At 46.2% G+C, this 22242-nt stretch overlaps 2 protein-coding genes across 5 annotated transcripts in view; one reads left to right on the forward strand and one right to left on the reverse strand.

Annotated features, from left to right (window-relative positions):
* The window catches only part of MPRIP (myosin phosphatase Rho interacting protein), a 477073-nt gene that overhangs the window by 295335 nt on the left and 159496 nt on the right, over window positions 1-22242 (forward strand). The gene's annotated exons all lie outside the window — the stretch shown is intronic.
* The window catches only part of PEMT (phosphatidylethanolamine N-methyltransferase), a 79375-nt gene continuing 71372 nt past the window's right edge, over window positions 14240-22242 (reverse strand). For 3 of the 4 annotated variants that reach the window (XM_063143172.1, XM_063143174.1, XM_063143173.1), the window contains exons 6-7: window positions 19110-19184; window positions 14240-15987 (exon numbers count right to left, since the gene is read on the reverse strand). In XM_063143172.1, coding sequence (XP_062999242.1) covers window positions 15939-15987; window positions 19110-19184 — 124 coding nt within the window. In that variant the 3' untranslated portion in view covers window positions 14240-15938. Of the gene's footprint in view, window positions 15988-17464; window positions 17718-19109; window positions 19185-22242 lie in introns of all 4 variants that reach the window. The other variant, XR_010026241.1, reaches the window with a different exon arrangement.

The following is a 22242-nucleotide window of genomic DNA, read 5'->3' on the forward strand; positions in this document are numbered from 1 at the left end:
TTACTTCTTCTTTTGAAAGAGGACATAAACAATGTGCACGATATATATATATATATATATATATATATATATATATATATATCGCACTGCTTCTCCTGCACACAGCAGGGGATAGCGGCAAGTTCTATCTCAAAAAATAAGTTGGACTTACTGGAGTGTTTTTTGTTGTTGTTGCATGAAGGTGGCTAGAAGGGGCGGGAGGCATGCAGGAGGCAGACGATGCTGTGAGAGGGACCCCGAAAATCTGTGTGTGCCCAGTAATGAGCATGCAATAAAACTCTCATCTGATGGAGCTATTTCACTCCTGGCTCCACTCCTCTGTAAGGCTCTTTACCATCTAAGGCCCTTCTCCGGGTACCTACTCTGAGGGAAGCTCAGACGATGGCAACAAAGGAGAAAGCCTTCTCGGTGGTGGCCCCCAATTATGGAATTATTAGTTGTTTTTAGATATTTGTTTCTGTGACGTTGCATGTTTTTGTGGTTTTAAAGTTTGCATATTGTTTTTAATTGTTTTTAATCTTATGTAAACTGCCCAGAGAGCTTCAGGTATGAGGCGGTATAGAAACGTAATGAATCATCATCATCATCTTCATCTACAATTCAGAACTTGTTGCTGGCCCCCTCCATTACAATGGGGCTAGAGGCTGGTTCTCTGACCCACTCAACGTGCCGGTACTTCCGTCTACTCCGGCTGATGTGTGAAGTTCTCGGGACTTAATGTTCGTGTCGGCAATGTGAATCAGCTCGTCCGTAGGGGACTGACTTGAGTACAGATCAATAATGCATCGTGCAATATTATATGATTGCTTCTTTCTGCGTGCTCCCCTGCCGACGCCATCGAAGATTTGTAGTCACCAGGAGATAAGCGTTTCGTGACTGTTTAGTAAAGGACCTTCCGAGAAATTATTTGGCTGGTCTTCCTGTCTGACTGCAATCCGACTGCCATCTCAGCTTCGTACGCAGGTGGAATTTCCCCCAGCGTTTTGAAATTCTATTTCAGGCAACGCTTCAGTATGGAACAAAAAGAGACAAATGGATCCAGTTGGTTTGGAAGCCGCTCCTGCTCTGCAACCTGGATATTGAGTAGCGTGGTGTGCTAGAGACAGAAGGTAGTTTGTGAAAGGGTTGGAGGTGTTGTGACCGTGGGAAGTCATCCCTTGGTGTGCATGCACATTGAGTCTTTCCCTACTGTTGTCTGTGGTCAAACAGGCTTTGCAGGATTTTGGAGCAATACAGAACCCCGCAAGGCCTGCTTATCTAGAGATGAAAATGGGATGTAGACAATGATCCCCTCTTTCTCATGCTCATAGTTTGGTCGCAGAGTTCCTGCTTTTCATGCAGAAGGACCCAGGCTCAACCCTCAACGTCTCTCATTAAAAGGATTTCAGACCCTTTCTACACAGAGCTCTTATAGTCTGTCTGTGCTTTCTCACTCACAGTAGTTTGCAGGTCCTTTACATGCCGTCGTCATCCTTCAGGGCCTTGCCTGTGCTTTGCAACCATTATAGCGTTTTCCTCCCATAACTGGGAAAGTCTAGTATTTTTTCTCAGTGGCATTTTAGAAGCCTCATATAATGGCACAATTCTGCTATACCACAGCGCCACCTAGTGCTTATGTAATGGAACATATAGAAAGGCAGAGAAAGAAAGAAAGAAAGAAAGAAAGAAAGAAAGAAAGAAAGAAAGAAAGAAAGAAAGAGGGGGGAAAGCATGCACAAAGGAGTCAATTTTAATCCCATAAGGAATCCAGAAGCAGGAGCCTCAGTAAAGGTGCAGGTTAAAACCCTCATGTAGAAAAACCCTCAGAGAGCAGGTGAAGTTGGAAACCTCTTCCTGAAACATGGGGGCAGTTATTGCTGCCAGCCAGAACAGACAGTATTGGCCTAGATGGACAAACAGTCTGGTATTAGGAAGTCCCTTCTCTTTCACCTATAACAGTAGATAAACTACCTTCAGCCCAAATAGATGGACAGGAGATTCTAGACAAGAAACAGTATCTCTTTTCTTTTGCACAGCATGTCATTAATCTGCCTTTCGGCACCATGAGTGCAATTTTAATGCGAACTTACCTAATCTCACACATTCAAACCACTAGGCGAATTGAAACTCAGTTATCCTTCAAAACTCACCCTCCTCCAAATTTTGCAATGGAGTTCTCCAATAATAATGTTTTTAAAAATGCATACAAAATGAGGGGAAATCATGTAGAGAATGCATTATATTGGGGGAAAATGGCTTGCAAAAAGTGTGTGTATATGAGGCAAAAGTGCATGCGTTTGGAGAAATGTGTACAAAAGCGCACAAACGCTTCTACACGAACTTAAGAAAAAAGATTCTCACACTTCAGGTCAAACTGAACTTACGTTTGGAAAAATGAGAAATTGAAATTGACACTTTCATTCACCATCCCCTATTCCTTTTCCTCCCCGCTGGATTTTAATTGCAACCCGCTTTGGGAGACAGCTTTGATAGAAAAGCAGAGTATTAATACAAAGAAGCAAACAACGAAAGCTTAGGAATATGAACATCTGATGGGGGAAAGGTCTGCCCCCGGCTCCACTTCATTGGTTGTCACTTGCAAGGAGGAACTCAGAATGCTATGACATCATAGCATGCATTTCAGAAGAGGGGACGTGAGCACATTGCTTGCCATGGCAATGCTGCACCGGCTGTATTATTGTGCGGACGTCAGCCTCTCTGGCAAATCGTTCCATTTCGTGCAAGCACATAGCTGGGGTCACGCTATTCTCTTCCCTCTTGTGAAATTGGGTGAAATTGTGCCATTCCTCACTTTCTCATCTGATCTATCTATCTATCTATCTATCTATCTATCTATCTATCTATCTGTTATCCCCCACCAACCCGGTCCCTCCCAGAATCTCTATAACAACACCTCTCCCTGCTGAGACAGAGAAAGACTGGAAAAAAACTACTTGCAAAGACTACTTGTATACACTCTCACACACATCTCTGACGTTAGCTTGGATGCAGTTGCTATGAGCTTTTGGGTCCACAGAGTCTTCTCAAGAAGGGACTATTCCTTAGCCCATAGCGGCAACAGTCAACTACTTTTGAGAAATGCTCAGGCACGCTGCCGTCTCTGCGATTCAAGGCCTTTGGCACAACTTTTGCCAGTAACCATGGATGCAAACCTACAGCCAACCAAGGATGCAGATCACTTGGCCACTGGGATGGCCATTGCTGGGTGGAACTGAGATGCTCCGAACGTCAGAAGAGTTCTGCCAGAACAGACCAAAGGCCCATCGACTTGCCAATCCTGGTTTTTCTTTTTTACTACCCTGTTAAGTTAAATCGATTCTTTTAGCAAACACATTAAGCTCAGATCAGGTCTGCCTGAACCAGAAAGTCTAGGAACTGCCACGTGTGGCGCAATCCATGGCTTCAGGCCTTTTAATTTCCTTAACGAAACGAGGAAGCACACATCCGAGTCCTGCTCATTAACGTCCGGAAGGCAGGATGGACCCACGTGATTCACTGTAAATCTGCAAACAAGGGGCAGAATGACCTCCTTGTGGCTGTGACGTTCAATGTGTGATGCAGGGAGTGCCCTGAAGAATAGAGCGAAGAGGCTCAGCTTGAGGACAGAGGAAGCCAGGTGCTGGGGTGACCTATTACTGGAGTGGCAGGTTCAGCTGAATTCACCACGTTTCTAACCATGTCCCACGTAGGTCTCCACTGGAAGAACTTTGTGGGTGGCGAGAGGTGCAATCATGTGCATTTGGTGAACTTGTATATCCCCACCTAGGAGAGAGATCCTTCCACACACACATGCTCCTATGTCTTTGGAACTACAGAGCCTACCGGAGTTTGTCCTCTTTGGGGATAACTTGGGGTTTGTCAGACCCTTGTATGGTTTGTCAGACCCTGATATAAAATGCGAACGGTGATTCTGAATGTATTACTTTTATTCCTGCAGATTAGAAATCCTTTCCACAATTTTGGACATAAGAGTCCAACATTTTTCTCCAGGAATGTAATTATTGTTCCTTTCTTAAGGTTTGCTCACCATTGCTCACCATTTTTATAAAGGGGAAAGCCCATAGGAATTATGGTGGAGTTTAATGTTTACCAACGTCCATTTATTTGTCTGTATTTCAGCAAACAGTCTACCACAGGGGTTAGAACCTGCAGCCAACATGCCAAGCTTATATGTTAATGTTATGGTGAATGCTTAACTTTTGAAAATTGAAAACGTGTATTACTGATGAAGTTGGAAACGTTGGCGCATACAATCCGGAGTCATCGTTTAATATTACATTTATACATTTCCCTTGTTTGTATTCTTTCGTGTTTATGACATGTGTTTGTCCTTATTAATCACCAGTAACTTTGCTATATGTTTATTAAATGTTTGCTAAATGTCCTTTGACACTTATTATATGACTGCTGGCTTGGATAAATCGCATCGAGGCTTTTTGTATATACACAACACATTGGGCTCCCTATATAATATTGTGCGCTCAACTTCAAGAGTATTGGTGGATCTTTTCCCTTTCTTTTCAGTTTACAGTGAGGGTTCCTCTTTTTTGCTTTTGGTGTCCTATCGAATCAGCACTTTGCCTCTCCTTCCTGGTGCTACTTTCTTGTCCCATGTTCCTTCCTGTAGTCGCCGGATCCTATCCTTTCTTCCCAGAAGGATGGCTCAAGTGTCATCGCTGGCCCACCTGTGTGTGTAGCTGAGGAGTGATTCATTGTTCTTGACCTGCGGGAGGTCAAAGGCAAGACCTTGGGGGAAAGCCAGGGAGAATTCTGCGGTCAGGGCAACATGTAGGAATGGAGCTATGTCAAATGGCTTTAATGTTCAGTTCAGTAGTATAGGTAATCCTCTCCAATGGAGTGACATGCTCCAAGCATACCTCCTCACTCCCCCGTGGCTGAAAAGGGCATGGAAATTCCTATCAGCTCCTCCACACTGTTCTCTGGGGCTTCCTCTCTTTGGAACCGGAACTCAGAAAGTAGAGCATGACATTTTAAATTCCAGCTGCTCATCTTCAGAGTGGGAAGGATTCCACGTCTCAGCACTGGCCTTGAGAAGCCCTTAATGTTTACTGGTGAGGCCGTCACGGCTTATTTTCACCACTGGGCCTCAGTCCTGGAACATGACAAAAAAGCAACACTGTACAGCTGAGAATCACTTGGTAGTAAAAACAACACCAGGTCTCTGACCAGAGTTGTCTGTGCTGAATATCTGCCCTTTTTGGGGGGGGGGGGCAGGAGTTAGTGCTTTTGTATTAATAGATGCTCGGAATATATAGATTTTGGAAAATGCATTCTGTCCACATTTCGTGGGTTGTTAGGTGCCTTTCGTTCCATCATCTGCTTACTGACAGAATCAGATTTTCTTTCCAGTTTCCCGAATTTGCGCAACTTTGCAGTTGCGAAAAATTGCATTTGTAAAAATGTACACATCCCCCCTTTCCCCAAATGTGCATAACTCTCCAAAATGCACATTGTTATGTTATAGCCTATGGAGAAATATGCATTTTTGCCCAGTATTTTTTTTTTCATTTTACAAATTTTTCTGTGACCGAATTTGTGTAAATTTCCAGAAAGTTTTTTAAAAAACTGGTCTGCAAGTCCAGGGAATCAGGAAAAACTAGTCTGCTGTGGAATCTTTGGTTCAGATTCATAGAAATCTGAACTCATTTGCTTCCGTCATGGATTCCTCTGACATTCTTCATAGCTGCTGAGGCTCAAAGTGATCGTTGTGGGGCCTGCCCCACGGACTGAGTTTCCAGACCACAGTCTCCAGCATCTTGCTGAAGCAGTGAAGTACTGTCAGTCTCTGGGCTGACTCTGCCTACAAGGCTGTCCTCCTGGACAGGAAGGAGCATAAGGAGATTTCCTGTTCTGCTTCAGCCGTGCCTGTGCAGTATGGACTTCCTGAGCTATTGTGAGTTCCTCTAACCTATAAAGCCCTACATGGCTTGGGACCACCATACCTGATGGAACGCTTCTCCCAACATGAACCTACCCGTACACTGCACTCAACATCTAAGGTCCTCCTCCGAGTGCCTACTCTAAGGGCCTTTTCAGTGGTGGCCCCTCAATTATGGAATGATCTCCCCGATGAGGCTCGCCTGGCACCAACATTGTTATCTTTTTGGTGCCAGGTCAAGACTTTTCTCTTATCCCAGGCATTTAACAGCATTTAACAACATAAGATGCTGATGCTAGGGAAAGTGGAAGGCAAAAGGAAGAGCAGCCGACCAAGGGCAAGATGGATGGATGATTTTCTGGAGGTGACGGACTCGACCTTGGGGGACCTTGGGCCGACAGAAAGCTCTGGCGTGGGCTGGTCCATGAAGTCACAAAGAGTTGGAAGCGACTGAACAAATAAACAACAACATATGCTGAGTTTTTTTTTTTAAAAAAAATGGACTCCAGAACTACTGTTGTTTAAATGGATACTGTTGTTTTATACTGTTTTTATATTTTTGATGGTTTTAAATTTTGTATACTTTTTAATGTTCACTGTTTTTAACTTTTGTAAACCACCCAGAGAGCTTCAGCTATGGGACGGTATATAAATTTAATAAATAAATAAATAACCTGTCGTTAGTCTTTGGTCCCGATGCCTCACTTGTTCTTTGCTCCTGCCTTTGTCTCTCTACTGTCATTTCAAGGCTATGAAATATTCCAAGAACACCTCTTCACCATTGAGGGTGTCTTAACCAAGGGACTACTACCACCTTTTTCTCTTCCGCTTAAACCTCTCAGCCCCCTTTTCATCTCTTTGAATAGGAAGATCAGCACCCACCATGTCAGGCATCTCCTGAGGTCTACCCAAGTCTACATCTGGTATCCCTGCAGCTGCCGGTCCAAAACTCTCCTGATCGCTCCCAAGCCCAAATACAGGAACTTCAGCGATTCACAAATGGGGAACAAATAAGGGAACCAGAGAACGGTTCATCCGTGTTGATGTTGTGGGAATCTGATGCAGAGATGAGCTGGCCAGTAGCTCATGGGCACGTGATGGTTTCCAAGCCGCAACTTGGTGGCAGCCCTGTGGCTTGCATTGCACATGGATCTGGATGGGGTGCTCTAAACCTTTGGCTTTGTGTTGTATAACCCCCCAGCACCTGCCATTGTAGTCCGGCCTCTTTCTCCACTTGGTTACAAGCCATGCACTGGATGTTCCAAGCTACTCGGTTCAAATTATCGTCACCTACTTAGCCGGCTGGGACGCAGGTTCTGCAGAACATTGTGTTTAGAAACAAGACCCCGATGTGTTTTAAGATCCCAGAGAGGAAAGAAGAGAGAGGCCTGGCATTTGTCTGTCCGTGGGGATAGAGAAGTATTAACATGTCCCTGGGGTTGTACTCAGAGAGACAGCACCATTCTAACACCTTCTGCTGGTTTTAAAAGCACCAGGGATTAGAAGGAAAATGTCAACGGTAACCAGAGACAACCCAAACTCTGCACACATTACTGTGAAATATAGGCCATGGGGGGCAGTAAGGAGAAAAGCTAACCCAGCTGTTGAGGTCTGGGCCGACAGCACAACAGCAGCAATACTGAGGTTTCGTATTGGTTCAGCCAGCATGCCAGACCACTTCAGGTGGACTTAGAATCATAGAATCGCAGAGTTGGAAGGGGCCTACAAGGCCATCGAGTCCAACCCCCTGCTCAGTGCAGGAATCCATCCTAAAGCATCCCCGACAGATGGTAGTCCAGCTGCCTCTTGAATGCCTCTAGTGTGGGAGAGCCCACAACCTCCGTAGGTAACTGATTCCATTGTCGTACTGCTCTAACAGTCAGGAAGTTTTTCCTGATGTCCAGCTGGAATCTGGCTTCCTTTAACTTGAGCCCGTTATTCCGTGTCCTGCACTCTGGCAGGATCGAGAAGAGATCCTGGCCCTCCTCTGTGTGACAACCTTTCAAGTATTTGAAGAGTACTCTCATGTCTCCCCTCAATCTTCTCTTCTCCAGGCTAAACATGCCCAGTTCTTTCAGTCTCTCTTCATAGGGCTTTGTTTCTTGATCTCTGCCTGCCTGATTCTGGATTTCCTAGCAGGCCTCAGTCCCAGGGACTGTTGCTTCCTTCTTCACAATCCGCTTTCTTCTTAAGGCAAGCTTCATACACGGGGCCACCACCAAAAAGGCAATGATACCTGCAAAAGTCTGTCGCCTTGTTTCAGGATGGTGGTTCTGTATGCAGAAAAGGTCTCATTCCTAGACCTCATGATGGCTTGGCTAAAGATCATTTAGTCTGCGTGCAACGGACTGGGAGTTGAACCCAGGTTTCTTCTCTCTGGCCCAGCAACCTTTCCATCCTCTTCTCTGTCTGCCAGGTTGCAGCAGCAAACTGGCAATATATTCCCACGTGCTCTGGTGTGTTTGCTGTGCTTGGGAGGTGTGATTTCACTTTTCATGGACTGAAATGGAGGTGTCAGGCAGGGGATGGTGAAGGGCAGCCATTTCCAGGAAACTCTGGATTTATGTGGAAAAACAAACACATTGGAAGTTCAGGAAGGGGCAGACAAATATTACATTGATTGGATGAGACAGAAAAATGCTTCGAGCAGGTAAACACAGCCCGTCTGCAAAACGAGGCAGGATGAGGCTGGATGAATAGCTTCTCAGTACAGTTAACAACACGGGGAGGAGAAAAACACCAAACATATACAAGTGCATACTATTATTTATTCGCAAAACACTTGCATTACGACAAGCAGGGTCTGCATGGAAGAAGGGCTCGTCTATTGCAAAGAGCAGAGTGCTGCAATGCGTCTCTGGTTGCTCCTTGCAGGGACATATTGCCTCCTACCTGCAGAATCTTTATCAGTGAAAACCAGCAGGGCTTGAGTGAGGGCAGCTTTGGCCCTTATGACAAGAGCGTGCCCCAAAGCAGGAATGAGCTTATGGATCAACCCGTTAAAATATTTATATCCCATTTTTCTGTCCCTAATGGGAAACCCCCTCCCCTGCCTCCCGTGAATAAACAGGAGTTTAAAAGTATCCAATAAAACACCAGGAAAGCCCCCACCAGGACCGGCAACAATATTATATCAGCAAAATAAATAAATAAATAAAGCAGCCTTCAATGGCTTTCCCCCCCCTCTTCATTTCTAAAAGGAGGAGGAAAAATGTGAGGGAAAGGAGAGATAAGCATAAGAACATCAGAAGTGCCCTGATGCTGGATCAGACCAAGGGTCCATCTAGTCCAGCACTCTGTTCACACAGTGGCCAACCAGCCATCGGCCAGGGATGAACAAGCAGGACATGGTGCAACAGCACCCTCCCACCCATGTTCCCCAGCAACTGGTGCACACAGGCTTACTGCCTTGAATACTGGAGATAGCACACAACCATCAGGGCTAGGAGCCATTAACAGCCTTTGCCTCCAGGAATTTATCCAATCCCCTTTTAAAGCCATCCAAATTGGTGGCCATCACTACATCTTGTGGTAGTGAGTTCCATAATTTAACTCTGCACTGTGTGGAGATGTCCTTCTGTTTATCTGTCCTGAATCTCCCACCAATCAGCTTCATGGGAAGACCCTGGGTTCTAGTATTTTGAGAGAGGGAGAAAAATGTCTCCCTATCCACATTCCTGCTGCTAATTCCACTATCATAGAATCATAGAATCATAGAATTGCAGAGTTGGAAGGGGCCTACAAGTCCATCGAGTCCAACCCCCTGCTCAATGCAGGAATCCACCCTAAAGCATCCCTGACAGATAGTTGTCCAGCTGCCTCTTGAATGACTCTAGTGTCGGAGAGCCCACAACCTCCCTAGGGAACTGATTTCATTGTCGTACTGCTCTAACAGTCAGGAAGTTTTTCCTGATGTCCAGCTGGAATCTGGCTTCCTTTAAATTGAGCCCGTTATTCCATGTCCTGCACTCTGGGAGGATTGAGAAGAGATCCCGGCCCTCCTCTGTGTGACAACCTTTTAAGTATTTGAAGAGTGCTCTCATGTCTCCCCTCAATCTTCTCTTCTCCAGGCTAAACACGCCCAGTTCTTTCAGCCCTCTCTTCATAGGGCTTTGTTTCCAGACCCCCTGATCATCCTGGTTGCCCTCCTCTGAACACGCTCCAGCTTGTCTGTGTCCTTCTTGAATTGTGGAGCCCAGAACTGGACGCAATACTCTAGATGAGGCCTAACCAGGGCCGAATAGAGAGGAACCAGTACCTCACATATGTGACCATTGATATATGATCAATTGATCATTGATATACTCTCTTGACTTGCAGGCCAAAATGATCCAAAAAGAATTTTCTGTAGTTCATATGTATGTTAATAATTTTAGTATACCACTGAAGAAGACCGTATTGGGTCAAAATACGTTTGGTTTTATAGTTTATTGTTTTTAACTGATGGTTTTATGTAATACTATATAGTTCAGATGTTCTTGAAGTATACTGGACAGCTTTGGTACATAATATGTTAAAGACACCTTAAGCAATTACCTGTATATGACCATTGATAGTGGAACTGTCAGCAGTCTTTTAATCTCAAGGGGTTAGGCTTAGTTTCTTCTGCTTCTCTGTCCCTATCCACCTTCTCCATACCATGCATAATTTTTACACCTCTATCAAGTCTCCCCTTAACCTCCTTTTCCCCAAGCTAAACGATCCCAGTTGATGTAACCTTCTCTCATAGGGGAAGACGCTCCAGCCCCTTCATCATTTTAGTTGCCCTTTCTGCAGAAAGAGCCATCCATAGTTTGCATCGATCTGCAAAGGATGCAAAATCCGGCTTTTGAGGAAATAGAACACGTGACCAGCACAAAACGTTGAGTTGTGCCCAATAAAAAAGGCCTTTATTACATCCAGCAGAAGAGTACGTGTTTCCCCCCCCCCATTGTGGTGTTACGAGGTAGATGAAAACTCATATATCTTCCTAAGCACCTGCTCCTGCAGTTTTACTGGGACGGCTGCTGTTCTCTCATATGGTGCTGACAAGAGGCCATGGGTTCAAAAAGAGATCTTTAATGCTGATGGACCACAATGCTGTCTTTCAGTGCCAGTATTTATGCATCAGGGAGGGACGCCTTAGACACCACATCCCCCACCTACCCTCACAGAGATGGGCAAGCAGACCAAAGGAGCCCATTGGCCAACATTTAATTTAGAAGCAGTTCTTCTAAATGCTCGGTGTCTGTGCACGCCCCTATTGCAAGAAGAGAGATGTGTTGGCCAAGAAGACTGACCCACCCCAACACAAAATTAGGACAGTGCGTCACAGCCACAGTCCAAGACATCCTGTTCGCTATGATTGTGCCTTGGTCCTCCCCCTGCCCCCGCCGCACCAGTTAAATGTGAAATAAAATGTTGGGTTGCCTGTAAGCAAAGCAAAGGGCTCATCATTTGTGATCTAATCACAATGTTTGACACTTGCTTCATGGGATCCTTACAACGAACTTGTGAGGTTGTTTATGAACCTACATAGATGGCAGGGGTGGGGCAGGATTGAGAATGGGTCGCCTGTGCCCAGCCACCCAAATTAAAGGTAAATGCAAAATGCAGGTAACTTTTTTTATCCCAAGTCAGACCAGTGGTGGATGGTGGCTCCAATTTCAGAGGGCAGTGAATTCGTTCTTGGTTCCCATTCTGGGTTTCAGTCAGAACTCTAAAGGAGTCATCCACAGTCCTGATCCTATTTTGGAGATAGGATTCAGCAACTCAGAGAGCTCCTTTAGAATTATCCCCACCCAAATCGGAGCTCCCAGTGCGTCAGTGTATTCAGCATTGTCTCCTCTGTGTTGAATGGCAACAACACCTGAGCTTTCCAGGTGGGAGGCTTTCCCCAGTCCTACCTGGGGATGCTGGAGGTTGAACCTGGGACCTTTCACCTGCCAGGCCTCTGCTCTACTCCTGAGCTAACACCCTGCTGTGGCTTTGATGATGTCACCAGGGCCTCCTACTGCTGCCATTGCTGTTGAAGCCAGTGGCCAGATAACCAGGTTGGAGGGAAGGGGCTTGGAGGGTCATACCTGGGAGGAAGGGTGAAACCTTGCAGACTTGGTGGGTGGGAGAAGGCAAGGCTCCAGATATGAGCCTGGGAAGAATGATGGGCCATAATGCTCACCCTGCATTTGAGGCGACGTTCATACGTTCAAGAAAAGCACAGACCAAGTCGATAGAACCTGTAGCGAGTCATTGACATGAGTATCATAAGTATTAGAAAATAACAGTAGAATATATCATGAAGATAGATGAAAAACAAGGTTAAATGAACATGCTGTAGCCAATAAATATATGTATAAAAAAGTTATTCTTATAAACAGCACATAGGCACAGATTTCCAATGACTAAATTGCCGGATTATAGCCCATTTTATTGCTTTGTCAGTACCACTTTGGGCACAATCCTGTGCATGTTTAAACAGAAAAAAAAGTCCTACAAATCCCAGCATTTTTTTCATGGAAGGCAGCTGCAAATAGCCTCCTGGCTGCTTCCATCTCTCTTCCAAAGAGTTGCTGTCTGATGTAAATCATCCAGAATGCGTTAACAAGGAGGACCAGCTTTACTCTATGTTTATGAATGGACTTTCATACCGAGGGTTCCAGGGAATAACAACCCCCTTTCGAAGATTTCTAGTGAAGACATTCTGGACGATTTACATCAGTCAACAAATCTTTGGAAGAGACATTTAATTGGCTAGAAGGTTATTTTCAGCTGCCTTCCATGAGAAAATGTCATTAAGAGGTTCCTACGAAGCAATGAGACACACTATTATCAGTGCCTATGTGCAGTTCATAATAACAAAGTTTATAATCATGATTTTTGGCTGTGGCATGTACATTTTAACAGGATTTCCATGTGTCGTCATGATTTTCCAATATGAGTAACATATCCATCACTGACTTGCTACTGTTCATTGCCTTGCAATGTGGTTTTCCTGTAACTTGGGGGATCCTCTCCTTTGAAGTCATTGGGCTGGTATTTTCAAGCCAAGACATATTGATTCTCAGCAACATCCTGAGTTATGGTGGGAAAGGGTTGTCATTAGTGGGTTGGAAAGAATCGGATCTAAATCCCCTGATCCACCATGAAGCTCAATGGGTGGTCTTCATTTCCACCATCTCCACATACTACCCCAACATCCTTGAAGGAAGGAGGAATACAATCAGCGGTGCAGTCATAAAAACCGAAGTGCTTGTCATGACAGCCGTCGCAGCCACACTGCCGAGGAATGTCCGCAAATTCAGGCACTCACCAGTTCTATCAGTTTTTATCTCCACCAGGGGCGTTTTGTAAAACGATTTAGTCGTAGTGATATACGGATTTTGTAAAATCTATTCCACCTGCATTTCATGGAATGTCCAGTGCTTTTCATTCCATCATCTGCTCATTGGAAGAATCCAATTGTTTCCAATTTCCCAAACGTGCGCAAATTCGTACTTGCACAAATGTACAAATCCCCCAAAATGCATGAATCCCTCCCCCTCAATATGCACAAATGAAACATGAATTTTCATGCTTTAGCCTATGGGGCAAATGCACCTTTTCAGCTGGTTTTTTTTTAAATTGATGTATTTTTCTATGCATAAAATTTCAGAAAGCAAAAAAAATGGTCTGCAAATCCGTGGAATCCTTGCAACTCAGGAAAAGACGGCCTGCTACAGAATGAGCAGGACAAATTTGTAGAAATCTGAACATCTGATTCTGTTGCCTATTCCTACATTTCTAGCCTTAATGTCCCATTCCATACCAAGACACCCAAAGTACTTTGCACTACAACAGGAAACAATATAAATTCATCCCCGCCCCGCCAGCTAAACTCAGAGTTTATCCTGACTGGCAACGGGCCCTTCAGGGTCTCAGCAGACATCTTGCCTAGTCTTGCAACTCTGGAGATGGGGCTCTCCGTCATTTATATCATCTGTTCTACCACTAAGCTACCAGGACAGAATTCAAACCCACTTGAAAAGTGCCTGTCACTCCGAGCCGATTGGCCAAGCAACCCGTTAATCATCTCTTACGCTCGGAACCACAAGTGTTTTTATTTACCCTCATCCGCTCCCCGCAGCAGCCCTCTTCTGCAACTGAATGGCGGTTCTGTCTCCTAATTAACAGAGACAGGTATGAACCGACTCCCGCTGCCTGGGACCCCGATAATCTCCATCCCAAAAGGCAGCGGTTCGAAAATAATTAGCACTTGAATAAATAGTAACAGAGCAGAAACGGCAGGCTTAGCCTGTGGCATTATCTCCACCAACAATCCATTCATAAATGTCATTGTGATGCATAATTAGGTCCCCAGAGAACTTGTTGCTGCTATTTATTTATTTTTAAGGAAGATTTGTGTGTGTGTGTGTGTGTGTGTGTGTGTGTGTGTGTAAGTGGGAGGAAGAGTCTTTTGCTGGCATTAGAAGCCTGAGATGGAGGAGAGAAAGCTAGGAACGGCGGCTGCACAAAATGGCAAAGGGGTTACACTGAAAGAAAGAGGTCTCCAGTTTGGCTGCATGAGATGTTTGCCCAGCACTGAAATCCGGAATCTGTTTTCATGAAGCATCCCGTTAGAGCAGACTAAAAAAAATCTCGCCTAGGTTTCCTGTCTCCAACAGTGTTCAGCCAGATCCTTCACTTCTGGGAAACAGGGCAGGACGACAACCGCCCTTTCCTGTTTCTGGTCCCCCAGTGCCTGGCAAATAAGAGGTAAGCTATCACTGAACATGGAGGATCCATTTAATTCCCATGGCTAATACACTGCTCTCCCGTGAACATTCCTGGAGGAGAAGGCGATATCAACGGCTACTAGTCCTGATGGCTCTATGCTACCTTTGGTATCAGAGTCAGTAAACCTGTGGACACCAGTTGCTGGGGAACATGGGTGGATGCCAAGTCCTCTTTATGGGTTCTCCATTGACTGCTGGTCGAGGAACACTTCCAAAAGTTAATTATACATGCTGTGAAGAAGTACTTCCTTTTGTATGTTATGGATAATGCAATTGTGAGCTAGATGGAGCAATGATTTGGTGTAACTCAGGTTCCTATGAAATTGTGGGCATGGCGCCTTCATGTTCATGCACGTGGATTGAAGGTGAATGCGCACTAAAGGCAGTTACCAGCCACTCTGACACTTCTAGGGGCGCCAGATAAAGACAACCTGTAAGCCAGGCCAACAAACACACCACTTGCTGAAACCACAGTAGGGAATGGTTCAGCCCAGCAAAAGCAGCACTGTCTGACTCTTCTGAGCATGTGTTTCAGCCGTAAGCTATGAAACATGCATGCTAAATTCCCGGCACCAAGACCAGCAGGGACGAAGCTGTTGAACCGGATCCACTGGGTGAAACTTTTTGAGAAGGATACTCTTGAACCATTTAAGTCAGCGGGAGAAGACGGCGGGAGAAGCTGAAGTGCGAGTGAATTTTTTTCCTGCGCAACCCATGCCTCCAAATCTGTGCCCCTCGCCCCCAAATATCACTACCACCTCCCACATGTTGGTAGTAGCAAACCGCTAGCGCACATTCAGCGCACCAGTGACCTCATGGCTGTTCTCTTTCACAATAGGACGTACGTGAACCATCGTTTCATGGATTCTCTCGCTCTGCGTGTGCACGGTTGCATCAAAATCCAGAGGCCTCCTGCCTTTTCTGCTTTTTTGACACTCTCAGGAATGTAATCAACACGTTCAGATTAACGCAGTTAATGGAGGCCACTGAAAGCCACAGGGGAAGCAAAGTTCTTCATCAAAAGCTCCCCGCCCCCCCCCCCCATGCCTAGGGTTGGTCCGAGTCCTTGCGAAGGTTGGAAGTCCTCCTTTCCTGACCCCGCCTCCCAGCTTCCATCTCAAAAAGGGACTTTTGAAGGGTTTTGAGGAAAGTGTAATTAGACGTCAGGCTGAATTTTTTGTATCCCATCGGATTATCCTGCCCCGGTGGGCTGACCGTGGCGGTGGCAGATGGTTTTCCTGCTCCTCAACTGCCCTGTTCTTCTTGGGCCTCTGCAACCGAAGCCCACGTTATTTGCTCTTGGTCGCCTTCTGACGGTAGATTTCTTCTGTGAAGGGCCTGGGAGAGGGAGAAAGGGAGGGGAGGAGAAAGGCAGAGAGAAGAAAGCGAGACCAAAAAACGAGGAAGAGGTGAGATATTAAAGTGAGGTGACGTCTTTGCCATCCTGTGCTCCTAATGCCAAAAGCAAAGCTGAAGACCTGACCTACACATTGCATGCGCTTGTTCCCCACTTCCGACGGCAGGGAAGAGATTTTTCTACACGAAAACTCCATGCAAGTAGAAAATTAGGGAGACAGATCCAACAGTTTTGTTTTTTTCTAAACCCAGGAAGCAGGCTTCTACTGAGTTAGATCACTGCTAAGTCTATCTAGCATACTGTTGTTTATACTGATTGGCTCTTGTTTATTTATTTATTTATTTATTGCATTTTTATACCGCCCAATAGCCGAAGCTCCCTGGGCGGTTCTTCAGCTTTGCTCTCCAGGCAGGAGGCTTTCCTAGGGGATCCTGGCACCTCCTGCGTGCAAAGCGGCATTCTTTAGTGTTCATGCGCTTACAGACATGCGCCTTGGGGACCTAGGAAGTTGCCTTATATCAGGTCCATCTATCCCACTGACTGGCATCATCTCTTTAGGGTTTAGGCAGGACCCATTTCCACTCCTACCTGAAGATGAGCGGGGGGTTGGACTCCATGGCCTTATAGGCCCCTTCCAACTCTACTATTCTATGATTCTATGATGCCAGGATTCAAAACTGAGACCTCCTGCATGCAAAGTTCTGAGCCATGGCCCGTCCCCAATGATCTTCCAGGTCATTGACCAGCAATATACAAGATGGTTCCAATTCAGCGTGACCAAGAATGGAACCCCGATCGCAGCTAAGAACAGGGGTGTTTGAGAAATCCGGAAGAGACTCAAATGAGTTTGAATTTCTATGAACCTGACCTGCGGTTTCTTCAGCAGACCGGCTTTTTCCAAGTCGCACGGATTCTGCGGACTTGCAGTCCATCTTTTAGCTTTCTGGGCGGATTGGTGTAAATTTGCACTCGCGCTAACGTGGGCTCCTGCTAATTTGGGCTTCTGCTAATGTGCATTAATGTGCATTAACTGCGCAAGTGCTAGTGCGAATTAGCGCAAAATTCTCATACATTCCTTAAAAATACCTGATTCAGTTAATGAGTTGCCACTGGAAAAGAAGATGCAGGACAACCCACAAAACACAGATGGAACGGTTTTAACAAAATCCGTTCCTCTTTAGCCAAGGGTATAGAAAGATCCTCTGTTTTTAGCGACTCCTACAGCATCCTGGCGTACAAATACTAACCAGATGGCCATCAGCAAGGCTGTTGGTGGAGGAAACACATGTAAAGTTGCCATATTGTGAATCCACAAAACCGGGACAATTTTTTTTTTGGGGGGGGGGGCTAGGATTTTTTAAAAAACTGAGCAATATGTAAAGGTCTAGGGAAAACCCAATTTTCAATTAAAACATCAACTACTGTAAAACCAGACATCTTAAATTCACTGCAACTTACTTCCAAGCAACCAGGATGATCAGGGGTCTGGAAACAAAGCCCAATGAAGAGAGACTGAAAGAACTGGGCATGTTTAGCCTGGAGAAGAGAAGACTGAAGGGAGACATGATAGCACTCTTCAAATACTTAAAAGGTTGTCACACAGAGGAGGGCCAGGATCTCTTCTCGATCCTCCCAGAGTGCAGGACACGGAATAATCGGCTCAGGTTACAGGAAGCCAGATTCCAGCTGGACACCAGGAAAAACTTCCTGACTGTTAGAGCAGTACGACAATGGAACCAGTTACCTAGGGAGGTTGTGTGCTCTCCCACACTAGAGGCCTTCAAGAGGCAGCTGGACAACCATCTGTCAGGGATGCTTTAGGGTGGATTCCTGCATTGAGCAGGGGGTTGGACTCAATGGCCTTGTAGGCCCCTTCCAACTCTACTATTCTATGATTCTATGATTTGAGGTTTGCAGCCCAAATCCAAGGAGGTGGATTTTTGAAGGGCAATCTTTTGGGGGAATGACTTTCCTTCCTTTCTCCCCTCTCTCCTTTCCTCTCCTTCACCCCCTCGTCCCCCACTCGCTCCCCTCCCTCCTGTCCACCACAAAACTCTCTTTCTTCCCCAACAAATAACCCAGCAGCTCTGCCCTGCGCTTACCCTAAAGGCCTGGCCACAACCAGCCAAGCTCACCAAACTCCTTTGCATGGCCTGGGACTCAGGTAGCCTGAGGAGAGCACGTGTGCCTTTCCTAGCTATTGTTCTTCTTCTATGCAGGCGCAATAGAAGTGAGTCACAGGAGCCTGTGATGCTCTGGAAAAGGCACCAGACTAATGCGTCTTTTTCTCTGCTGCTGCCACTTCGCTGAACAGGCTCAAGGCACCATTTTGGAGGCCAGAATTTCTCCAGCCAGCTGGACCAGGGATCCGGGATTCTTGCCCAGCCGGTCAGGACATTTCAGAATCTCCTGGAAATTGGGACATTCCCAGTTTTGGGGTGTATGGCAACCCTAGACACATGACCTGCCTCATCTCCACCAACCCAGGTTCCCTTGCAACACATGGGCCTCATCTCGACCAGGCTAGTCGGAACAATAGGGATTTTGCTAGCACACAATTAAACCCCCGACACATCGCCACCTCGGGGCCTCTCCATGAGTTTGAGAGAAAGCAGAGTTAAACGTCCCCCTTGCTTTTCACGGATCCTATTGGAAGGAATGAACTGGAACCATCTAGAGCTGTGAAGGTATAATTAATGCAGCCGGGGAAAGCTTTTTCAATGCATGTGTGGGTACCACAGAGAAACTCGTACATGGAAATTGCCGAGTACAAAATGTTTCTTGTCAGGGGTGGGCAGTACCTTGGAGAGCTCCTTCAGAACCCTGCCTGGTTCTGACTGAATCCCAGAGCGGATTTGCCACCCCACTGATATCGGAGCCTTCAGCTTCTAACGGAGCTACAATCTATCAAAGTTGACAATATTGAACAAAGTGGACAATTAGTCTGACTCACTGTAAGGAACCTTCGTATTATATTATCCGGGAAAACACACACATACATACACCATAGGCTAACTGGAAAAAAAGCCTCTTTACTTGGTACCCTTTTCTGAAAAGAAAGCATTTCTAATTATCTTGTTTGCCAGGCCCTAAGGCGACTCACCCTTCGTAGTGCAAAGCAATTGTGTAGCACAGTGCCACCATCACCGTCAAGACAAGGCCAGCTGGGCTTGCATGCCTGGTTTGAAAAGACAGAAGGCACGAAAGGTTAGTGCTTTCTTACTACCATTTTCTTGTATGGTCTTATGTAACATGGAGTTGAGTCAGTGGGACGGGCAGCCGGTGAGCTCACCCTCCAAAGAAGGACACCCAAAATTTCAGCTTTGTTCCTGCATTGTGGACTCTTCCCCTCCCCTCCTGCCCTGCTCCGGCCGGACAAAGGCTTCTTGGCAAACGTCGCTGGTCTCTTGGCAAAAACCGCCTCTTCAACTAATTGGGTCGTCCCCTTTTTGCGAAGTTAAACAATGCGATTTCACTCGCAGAAGATGGAACGACGAGGCGAAGTCCGGAGATTAAGTAGGCTACTTAAAGGCTGAAAATATGGTTATACAAGACCAGTGTGGAGAGTCGCCACAATTGACAAGAGAGCTCTTGACCACCCAGGGCAGAAATGTAGGCCAAGGAGGAAGCAGGAAAGGCGATTCACCACGTCAACAGGCTGTGGAGATCCAGGCTCAAGTGGAAATGGCATCCCGTACTGCCCCCGCTCCACATATCTTGCTATGGGCTCAAGGAATACCTTGTTATGGGCCCAGATGCATCTTTCGGTTCTTAGCAATGCTGGTGAAGCTTGCCTAAACCTTCGGGAACAAACCTTTCGAGGTCTGCCCCCGCCCCGGAGCGTTTCTCCGGTTTGGAAGAAAAGGGCCTCGTGCTTCCCTGTCTCCACCTCCCACGTACCATCTTTCCCACCCTTCCTTTTTATTTACCTGAAGGTACACAAGGTGGAGGCAGTAGCATTGAATCCTGAAGAGTGGAGAGGAGGAAGCATGTCATTTTTCTCCCTCTCTCAAAATATTAGAACCCGGGTTCATTCCATGAAGCTGATTGGTGGGAGATCCAGGATAAATAGAAGGAAGTACTTCTTCACACAGCGCAGAGTTAAACTATGGAACTCACTACCACAAGTTGAAGTGACGGCCAACAATCTGGATGGCTTTAAAATGGGGTTGGATACATTCCTGGAGGCAAAGGCTATCCAGGGCTACTAGCCCTGATGGTTGTATGCTATCTCCAGTATTTGAGGCAGTAAGCCTGTGTGCACCAGTTGCTGGGGAACATGGGTGGGAGGGTGCTGCTGCACCATGTCCTGCTTGTTGGTCCCTGGCCGATGGCTGGTCGTCCCGTGTGAACAGAGTGCTGGACTAGATGGACCCTTGGTCTGATCCAGCCTCAGGGCACTTCTGATGTTCTTATTTTGTGTTATTTCGCTTGAGAGGGAATTTCAGGGACCACAACCCATATAGATTAATTCCTGAAGCCCAAAACACTCAGTCAAAATTCCTAAATCTATTACTGAATGGCATCTGTCCTTAAAGCTGTTGCATTCTCTCTCGATCTGGTGAACCTCAAATGCACCCGTTCATGTTCAGGAAATTAGCTCAACGGATGGAGCGAGAAGTTACTCATCTCAGTTAAATTTGGGTTTTCATATACATACATACATACACACTGTAGTTTTAAACGTTTATAATGTATTTTATTGTCTTGTATTTTACGGTCCCATTTGTTGTGAACTGCCCAGAGAGCTTTGGTTATTGGGCAGTATAGAAACATAATAAATAAATAAATCCCCAACACCTCAGTTAATAGGCTGAGGTACTCACTGATAGGAAAGGCCTCTCTCTGTGACTCTAGAAAGCTGCTTCCCAATCAGACAAAAATCCAGAGCCAGGAGCCCATTAGTCTGACCTTTTTGCTATCATTTTGGAATAAACCTTCCCCTTTGCCCAACTTTTTATGTTTCATCTCGACACGACGTGCATCTTTCTTTGCCGGTCGACGATGGCTCTTGTGTCTATAAACCCACTTCGAGCATTGTTCTGATCAAATGAAAACCTGATCAGTGCCTCCTCTCGGGCCGGAGCTGAGCAAGCGCCTTCAGAAATGGGTCACGGTGCAGAGGACAAACGAATGCGGATGACTAAGAAGAGATTGGGTAGTGCTTTAGCAACTGCCGAGGTTGCTGATGCAAGGAGGCAGCAGCAGTGTACGAGTCACATTAACGATGCGCTGGGTGCTGTGGGAGGATGTGGAAGACAGTGAAACATTTAAACACCAGGTGCTGATAAGAGGGCCGCGGCGCAGAAGCAAAAATAGCCAGGTAAGCAGCTGGTCTAAATCAGTTTTGATTGGGCAGAAGAATGAATAGAGATGTGATCTATAGCTGCTCATGCTATAGATTTTGTTTCCAGACCCCTGATCATCCTGGTTGCCCTCCTCTTGCGTCCAGTTCTGGGCTCCACAATTCAAGAAGGACGCAGACAAGCTGGAGCGTGTTCAGAGGAGAGCAACCAGGATGATCAGGGGTCTGGAAACAAAGACCTAGGAAGAGAGACTGAAAGAACTGGGCATGTTTAGCCTGGAGAAGAGAAGATGGAGGGGAGACATGAGAGCACTCTTCAAATACTTAAAAGGTTGTCACGCAGAGGAGGGCCAGGATCTCTTTTCGATCCTCCCAGAGTGCAGGACACAGAATAAAGGGCTCAAGTTAAAGGAAGCCAGATTCCAGCTGGACCTCAGGAAAAACTTCCTGACTGTTAGAGCAGTGCGACAATGGAATCAGTTGCCTGGTGAGGTTGTGGGCTCTCCCACACTAGAGGCCTTCAAGAGGCAGCTGGACAACCCTCTGTCAGGGATGCTTTAGGGTGGATTCCTGCATTGAGCAGGGGGTTGGACGTGATGGCCTTGTACGCCCCTTCCAACTCTGCTATTCTATGATTCTATGCTGGGCCCATAATACAGGGCAACCACACCTCAAAAGTTGGCTAAACAAGGGTTACAGAGCCATAGAATTAGTAGAGGTTGGTGGTACTCTGGGGATAGGTGCTGAACCCTATCCCCAAAATGGCCTCAGCACCTTGGAGAGGTCCTTTAGAGTTCTGACAGGTTCTGACTGAAACCCAGAGCGGTTCCTCACCCCAGACACTGGATCCACCAGCCTCCACTGATGAGATCTCAAAGGCCATCTACACCAACCCCCTGCCAATGGTAGCAAATTCCACAGTTTATCTCTA

The sequence above is a fragment of the Elgaria multicarinata genome, chromosome 17, assembly GCF_023053635.1.
Source record: "Elgaria multicarinata webbii isolate HBS135686 ecotype San Diego chromosome 17, rElgMul1.1.pri, whole genome shotgun sequence".
Classification (NCBI taxonomy): Eukaryota; Metazoa; Chordata; class Lepidosauria; order Squamata; family Anguidae; genus Elgaria; species Elgaria multicarinata.